The 8,672-nt window shown below is 45.3% G+C and overlaps 1 protein-coding gene across 1 annotated transcript in view; it reads right to left on the bottom strand.

Annotated features, from left to right (window-relative positions):
- Positions 1-643: 643 nt before the first annotated feature.
- The window catches only part of traf4a (tnf receptor-associated factor 4a), a 37,972-nt gene continuing 29,943 nt past the window's right edge, over positions 644-8,672 (bottom strand). Inside the window, exons 4-7 of the mRNA XM_015950960.3 lie at positions 6,060-6,221; positions 5,463-5,624; positions 5,223-5,378; positions 644-4,724 (exon numbers count right to left, since the gene is read on the bottom strand). Of these exons, the coding sequence (XP_015806446.1) occupies positions 4,092-4,724; positions 5,223-5,378; positions 5,463-5,624; positions 6,060-6,221 (1,113 nt within the window). The 3' untranslated portion in view covers positions 644-4,091. The remainder of the gene's footprint in view (positions 4,725-5,222; positions 5,379-5,462; positions 5,625-6,059; positions 6,222-8,672) is intronic.

Here is an 8,672-nt window from a genome sequence, read left to right as displayed (position 1 = left end):
TCAGCAGGGTTCAGCTCAGCTGTGCTCCTCAGCAGCCTGGAAGAGAGGAGGAGGAGGGGCGGTGTTGGGCTGATCACCAGGGCTGGGTGATCCTGGCTTCCCAATGGCCAGGCTGGTAGCTGTAACCATGGACGTAATTTGTGGTGGGTGGGGGTGGGGTGGGGGGTGGGGTGTCCCCCACCCCCCCACTTTTTCCAAAGTCAAGGTTTGACCCTTGCACTTTTTACCATCCAAAAACAATATTACGCTGTATTAAATTCACACTGGTTGAGTTCTAGGACTAAGCGGAAAACAACCGTTTGTGTTGAAGCCTGTTTCCCATTAGAGCATACTGTAAAGATACCCCCCCCCCCTTCTAAAGTGAAAATTACGTCCATGGCCGTAACACAAATGGTAACATTTACCCACTGTAAATACCCGTCTCACTGACATTCACTTAATTTATGCAAGTCAAAATAAAATGGTTAGGGTGTTAAATCCAGTTTGCAAACATCAGGACGCATCTGGTCTTTTTGCATGACTTAAAAAAATAAATAAAAGACAAAAAAAAGTTAAAAGTTTGTTTTTTCAGATCTAAGCTGCATCTTCACCAGAACAAACCATCCACCCACTAAACGAAATAAAACAAAGAGAAAACAACAACTATAATATATGGTATTTTATTTCAGTTAAGAAATTGACAAGCACTCATCAATCAACGTGGGTTAGGGTCACCATCAGTCCGAAATCGTACCATGGCTCCTTAAAATAAATACTTTAAAGAGGAAATAATACAGACAAAACAAGCTCAAACCACACAGACACAAATTATCCAAATGTTCCAGAGAAAGAAAAGGGTGTGAAAACTCCCAAAGCCAACCCCGACTCCCCAACAAAAGTTTGTATAAAACATTTTTTTAAAAATACAGAATCTTACAAAAAAGTTTTTTTTCTTGCTCCTTTGATTCACTGTAAAATATCAGCTGGTATGACAAGAAATCAAGACTGTTCCCACGTGTAGTAATAAAAAGAATGTGCTTCCGCGTTTTTACATTAGTATTCACATGTATGATGAGTTAGGCGTGTCATCAAAGTCACTCCAGCCCCTGATGGTGCTCTGATAAAAACAGAGTCTGTAGCACGGGGGGGGGGGGGGGGGGGGGGGGGGACTGCTCGTCGTCGTGGAGCTGAAGAGAGCCACTGGTGACCATGGTAACAACAAAGGTTCAATCAGTCCCGAGACACCCAGCTACATGCAGAGATCATGTCACATAAAACAACACGCTTTCCATCATCGTTTGAGACTATGTTATCAAGAGAATTCACATTTTATGAATATATATAAAAAAAATCATAAAAAGCTTTTCTTATCTGTCAACTTTCAAATGGTCCAAAAAGGAGAGAGAAAAGTCATCAACAAGGGAGGATTTCAGGAGAACCAGGTGGTGGCACATGGAGCATGCATGAGTTTGCTTCTCTGCTCCCCTTGAAAACCCTCGTGTGAAGACTTACTGTATAAAAAAGGCCACATGGCTTCTTTCTTCAACATTAAATGCAATCCAACAACTTTGTCTGCTTCGCCCATCTAGAAACCAACAAAAGGTGCTTTTTTGTCTAATTGGTACAAGAATCACGATGAAGTGTGTTTGAGACGCTAACTCCTGGATGAAACTCTTACCAACACAAACATTGAACAATTATTTTCTGTTTAAAGTGTTTTCTGTCTGGTTTTTAAAGTTAAAAGGCGGGAAAATTAGACAGCTTGTTAGCTTAGCAGTGCATAGTGGGCTTAGCATAGCCTTAAAGAACAAAAGTAGACTAATGAGATTCACATAAGCTAAATAGCACAACTTATGCTAATTAATTAGCTCAAGCTAAAAAGAATAGCTTGATTCAAGGAGCATTGCCAAAGCTAGCAACTCTAGTCCAAATTACTGACCATAGTTTAAGCTAACGAGGGTAGTCTAAGGGTGTTTCTCAATGCCAAGGCGCCTGGCCTCGCAAGGCGATGTCTTGCGAGGCCAGGCGCCTTGCTTACGAGGACACTGTCCTTCCTTGGTCAAAGAAAACGGTTAAATGGCTTCCACGGCAGTCAAGTAAAGTCACGTGACACGGGAGGTAACTATATGGTTTTTACGTTTAAGTCTCAAAATAAATATATAGCGAGCCTTCTACTTTTTAATTGTGTATATTTTAGTTAAATAAAATATGTAGGCGAGTTACTACCTGCTAGCCACCGAAGCTGCAACTATATCCAACCAAAGATAACTGCTTAGGATATATATAAAAAAACCATTTTAGATATCAGCCTGATGGCTACAATTAGTTGATTTACATTTTAACTTGAAATTTACCCCCAAAGTAGCTGCCTTTTCAAAATACCGTGCTGTATTCTGTGAAATTTTTGACCAAGGCCAGGCTACAAGGCACCTCCTGCATATCCTTGCTCAGCTAGCTAAATGGCTAACAAACGGAGAAGACGCCTGACCCCCAAATTCCACTACCTCCGCTCCGCCCCCGCCTTCCGCAGCCACTCGCTTCCGAACTCAATTTTTACTGCTACCCGCTCTACAACGGCTCTGCTCCGGTGCGAGACCTGAGGTGCACAAACAGGCATGCGCGGGATTTTCGAGATCTTGCGATACAGTCCGAGCAATAAACGCGGAAGTTAGATCCAAACACCCGTTGCGTGGGAGAAGCATCGAAATGAACTGTTTAATCTGCCCATCATTTGTGTTGAGAGATCAGCAGTGTTTGGATCAACAAAGTGTGACTACTTTGATAGTAGAAACTGTATTTATGGCTTATTTTTGTGCATTTAAACTTCAGCCGCCACTGATAGTTGTTAAAAGTTGTTAAACCTGTGCATATGAAACAAAAAACGCCTTTTGTTTATCGATTTATTGTGAAATAACGGAAGTTGTGCTTGCTCCCTTTCCTGTTGGGCCGTTGTGATTCCTGTCCATTGACTGCGGAGGTACTCCGGCGTCCGGCAAAAATAGGATCAATTCTATTTTAGCCGGACGCCGGAACAGAGGGCGGCGCAATGCGCCGCACTGCCGGAGCACGGCCGGAGCACGGCCGCAGTAGTGGAATAGCTCTGATTGACTACAACGGGACCGATTTTGCTGCGGAGTTCGTGGCGGAGCGGAGCGGAGGTAGTGGAATTTGAGGGTAAGTAGAACATGAACATTGGAACACGTCTTGGCGGCTCCTGATGACGTATCTCCTAGGCAACCGGGGCAGGACCAAGACATCAATGCAAGGTTCCTTGGCATTGAGAAACATTTGTTAGCTTAAACAATGTTCCTTAGATTAAGCTAGGTACATGTTTGAGTTAATGAGCATTATCTAAGCTAACAAGAGCAAATAGAGTTGGTTCTGTCGAAATGATTTGACTGACTTTACATGTGTTGATAAGTGGCTAGTAAAAACGAAACATCCGGTCTGGTTCTACTAATTCCTGGTCTACAAGTTTGGTTAAACAAACCAGTTTTTCATTTAGCAACAAAGATTTCCTTGTCTGGTGAAAGCAAACAGAATCAAACAACTCAATTAAAACCTGACAGTTAACCAGTGTGTTTGTGTTTGGACGACCCTAGTGAGCAGTTTGTACAGAGAAGGTGTGTTTATTAAGGGATCAATAAAACATATGAGGGTGTAAACAAAGGCATTTGGGCATAAGCGCGAGTTTGCTTCGCTCCCCCAACTTAACTTCACTGTAATAATTTCAGAACAGCTTCTTTTTAATATATTTTCCATCATCTTTAGCATCAGTACTGCAGAAAAGACAAAAGTATAACTTAGGATAAACACTCTAGGCACTGTTTGATTTCAAAGGCTTTTTGTTGTAGACTGTGATAAAAGGTCAGCAAACATGTAAAAAAAAAAACGATAGTAAAAAGAAAAGTCAGAGAGTGGTGGTTCTGCAGACCAAACACCTTCTCCGCTGGGATGCATCAAGTTCCTCCGAGGCGACCAAACAGACTCACTTCACGCTCTGTGGTGGAGAAGCTGTGAGGACAGAAAGTCTCTAAAGGGAAAGTGTGTAGAAGCATCAGCTTTTCTCCCATCTCACTCCTTCATGAGCAGAGACAGAAAACCGTTGGATCTTAACCCATTATTTTCTGGGGAATCTCTATAGAAGCCTTAACGAAGATGCAGTTGTCTCGGATGTAGTTCCTCTTCTTGATCTCCTCGTGTGAAATGAACTTGGGGTATCCAAAGCCCAGGGTGCTCTCGTCCAGTGAGTTGCGGCTGCTGCTGGGCTTCTGGAAGTTCTTCCAGTTGGGGTCAGGGTTGAAGGTCTCTGTGATGTGCTGGGGCTTGGAAAGGGACGGGTCACTCTGGTCCAGGATAGAGAATGTCACTTTGTAGGAGAAGGGCCACTCCAGCAGGTTGTCGTATTCTCCTGGCAGCACTCGGATGTAGACGGAGAGGTGGGAGCCCTCGCCGCTGCCGTTGCCGTTCAGGAAGGCCGATACCTGCAGCTTGTAGCCATAGCGGTGGGTGTAGAAGGGCGGGCTGAAGAACTCGTGATTGCTGCGGAGTTTGGCCTCCTGGAGTTTGCGAGAGTAGTCACTAATTTTCCAGATGAGAACTCCGTCGTGGCTAATGGAAAGCTCCTCCATCTCCCTCCGCAGCTCCATGATCTCCTGCCGCTGGCGACCCACCAGGTTGCACATCAGGGTCAGGTGGGACTTGGTGGTGTCTTCCAGGTGGCGACTGATCGCCAGTTTGGGGCACTGCAGATAAAAAAAAGAGAAACATTTTTTAGGTTAACGTCTTAAGAGGTCTTCTGTGACGTTTTCATATGTTGCATCATCCTTTTGGACATTAACGGAACACCCCGACACAGAAACACTAGAGGAAAACGGACTTTTAACCTAATTGGCATCATCGGAACAGCTTTATTTCTTCAAAACTATTAGTGATTGTCAAAAAAGGAGGACGGAAACAGAAAATCTCCCACTCATATGTGAAGTTAAATAAACAAAGTAAACATAACATGAATCATCACTTAGATATGCTGATTTTTCTTTCCATCAGGCCACCTGTAAAAGCTCCAGCTTTCCAGATGCTCCGAGTCTAAACGGAGCGACGAGCCCGCGGCGGATGTTGACGTGTCCGCATCTTAGCTTTTAAAAACAGAGCCCGCGGACACGGCGCTCTCATCAAAACACAACCTGAAGGGATTCAACTGGATGCAGGAAAACGGTAATAAGCGCGGCGCGGAAACTCACTCTGTGTTTGCAGCCAGCGTCTTTGAAAGGACAGAGGACAAGGGCGTTGCCGCAGTTGTCCTTCACGTGGTTGGCCAGGTCCTCACGGGCGATGTTGGGGGTGCCGCACTGGTTCGGACACTGGACGGGAAAGCGAGGGCAGTGGTACTGGTGGTTCTGTGTGTGGCACAGGGAAGAGTGAGCGTGCACCGACACGACTGCTGAACTCGGGAGAAAAGTGAGAGTTTCTGCTAAACCCACCTGGATTGTGTCGAAGACAAACTCTTTGCCGCAGTACTTGCAGGGCTGCGTGCGTTTGGGACACTCAGCCATGCCGTGTTGGGACAGCAGGCGACGCATCATCCTCGCCCCGCATTTGTTCTCACAGTAAACGCTCTCCTGAGGGCACACCCCCTGGTGGTTCTGGCATCAGAAACAAAACACAGATAAGAGATAAGCAGACTGGTTTCCTGGATCGCACCTGAGAGATGAAGCCACGATTATGTCAAAACTGTGACTCTAAATAGCAGACATGCGAAAAAACTATTAATCTGGCTTCCTGGGTGTAAAACTGTACGGTGGAATGGTGGAAATTTGAATTTTATGAACTAATCTGGGTAAATACGTGTTTTTTTTGTTATGAGATGATACAGGTGTGACTGAGAGGCCCTTCAGGTAGGAAAACGTTCTCACACGTTGCTGCCAAGCGCCTCTCTAGGTGTCGACACGTTGGTTTTTCCTGGGGCCTTTCAAAGTTACGCCTCTTACATAATCATGGAAATCATGAGTCGGTACTCCGGGTTGTTTGTGCCGAGCTCGCTTTGGGACATACCAGAAAAATCAAAGAGGAGTGTTTACCTCGTAGGCCTCGCCGGTGAACTCGCTGCCACAGAACTCACACTTGACCTTTCGCTTGGGGCAGTCGTGCTGCAGGTGGTCGGGCAGGTCGCGGCGCGTCAGCTTGACAGAGCAGCGGTTGGGACAAGGGATCACGTTGAAGGCGCAGGTGGAGAAGTGGCCCTGTATGGGGGGGAGAGAAACCATGACATGTCAGCAGACTCGCTCTGGTCTTGAGCTCCAGGCTCACTGAGGAGGTCCAAAGGGGTTCGAATGAAGGCAGCTGGATGTCCGTGGTTTCCTGAAGACGTTTTGCTTTTCGTCCGAGGAGCTTTGTCAATTCTGACTGGAATATAGGAGAGTCGAGCTTTAAAAATATAGCTGTCTGTTGTTGCTTAAAGGGGCATTATGGAAGTGTGACAGCCAAAACATGTATAGAAATAATAAATGTCTTCTTCATACATTCTCCTGCAATGCCCTGGTCCTGTAGAATGAGTCCTGGCATTTTTACTGTGATTGCCTGTTTTTCTGTAAAATCACAGAAAAAGAGAGATGCTCGGGTCGAGCAGGCTGCTTCATGCGCATTCACACTCAGGCATCGCCCGTAGCATTTGCTATCCGTAGCTTTAGCAGCAGAGAGAGAGGCAGTGCCACTTTGTCGCTGTTCCTAACGCCTAGTGACAAAGCTAGCTACATTTCTGAGGACCCTTGGCTACTTTCTGTAGAACTTTCTTCTAGATATTTCCTGCTAATTAGCAACAAAATAGCCATTTTCACTCCGAACCGTTCTTTAAATGTTGTTTCAGCTGTCATCAATGATATAAATGTTACAGATACAAAGGATGTCACTGGTGCTTTAGCTCGCCTAGTAAGACGTCGGACTCTCCTGCCGAAGACCTGGGTTTGATTCTGGATGTGAACATAGTTTATTTAGAGTTTCTTTTTTACATTAATGGTATATTTTTTTACAGTAAGATGTCAAAATTTTTATTTGAGACTCGCCGAACGGCATTGAATTCACAGATAAAAAAGATGTGGGTTCAACTTTCATTTTGGAACAATTTTTCAAGCAAGGGAAGGGAATGATCTGAGCATGCAGGAGGACTGACCCATCATAAACCTTTGTCGGCTGTGCTGAAGAGAAAGGTACAGAACCAAATTATTTAATTAATTAGCTGCACGTTCTCCTGTCCTCTGCCCTCCGGGCCACACACACACACACACACACACACACACACACACACACACACACACACACACACACACACACACACACACACACACACACACACACACACAAGGGACTGTCTCAGCTGTTATTTTCGTTAAGGAGTGTGCACGTACAGCATGCGCGCCTCGTGCACGAGCCTACTATTGAAGCTGCCGTTACGCTTTTGGCCTGAGGGGGCAATCACGAGCATAAAAATTCAAAAGTCCGTAAAGTCCCTTTAATGAGCTGAAACTACCCATGAATACCCCTCCTCTCTACCCCTGGGAAGTCATTGATGTCATTAGGCCCTACTGTGCTGGAATGGTTGTTTTAATTAGATGCAGGAGGGTGTGACCTGGACTGAAACTGTCTTTGGAATTAAGTTTAGAGCTCTACTACACGGGCTGGAAAGGTGCGACCTGAGGCCTCCTCCTCTTTTCACGTTTGATAGCTTCTTTTACTCCGCTCTCAAACCATCTATCTTCTCCGTCCAGAATGTGCACTTTGTCATCTTCAAAAGTGTGTCCCTTGTCCTTTAGTTGTGAGTGGACTGCAGAGTCTTGGCCTGAAGAGGTGACCGTGTGTGTGTAGTTGTTTAGTTTCCCCCTACGTGAAGTTCTGGACAGTCCTCTCTGCACTGGGCTGCAAAAGCCATATTTTTCAATCCATTAAATCCAACGCATGCACCTGGTGACTACCCTCTACCGTTTTTAATTCTTAAATCCTGTGTATCCAGTCTGGGAGTGAAACTTCACTCTGATCTGTTAATGAGTTCACAAATTAACTCTACAGTCCGGTCCTGCTGTTTCCAACTACGTCGCATCTCCCGCTTAAAGTCAATAGTCAAACGACCTCAGCTGGAGTCTGCTGTTCACGCCGTTGTAACTACACGTTTAGACTTTGCCAACTCACTACTTGTTGGTGTCAGCGCCTCAGCAATCGAGCGTCTACAGAGAAAGTAAAATGCGGAGGCTAGGTTCCTGACAAACACCTCGAGACGCTGTCACATTTCACCCGTCCTTGCACGCTTGCGCTGGCTGTCTGTTAAATACCGCATCCAATTTAAGGTTTTGACCTTTGTCTACGGCATTCTGAATGGTCAAGCCCCGGCTTATCTTTCAGAACTGATAAAGCCTTATGCTCCAACCAGGAACCTGAGATCTGCAGATCATTTGCTTTTGTGCGTCCCGAAAATGAGGCATAAATCTGGTGGAGAGCGGGCCTTTGCGTTCCCTGCTCCTAAACTCTGGAACGCTCTCCCCCCTAGTGTCCGACAGGCCCCAGAACTGGGTCGATTTAAGTCGGTACTGAAGGCCTTCTTCTATCATTTAGCTTTTATTCAATGATCTAGCTTTTAGTGTTTTTACCTTTTATTGTGGCTCTGAATGTTATTGTTGTACGTTTCTTTTACAATTTTTTACATT

Source organism: Nothobranchius furzeri, chromosome 13 (assembly GCF_043380555.1).
Source record: "Nothobranchius furzeri strain GRZ-AD chromosome 13, NfurGRZ-RIMD1, whole genome shotgun sequence".
Taxonomy (NCBI): domain Eukaryota; kingdom Metazoa; phylum Chordata; class Actinopteri; order Cyprinodontiformes; family Nothobranchiidae; genus Nothobranchius; species Nothobranchius furzeri.
The sequence above is the reverse complement of the archived record's forward strand: the minus strand, read 5'-3'. Positions and strand labels throughout refer to the sequence as shown.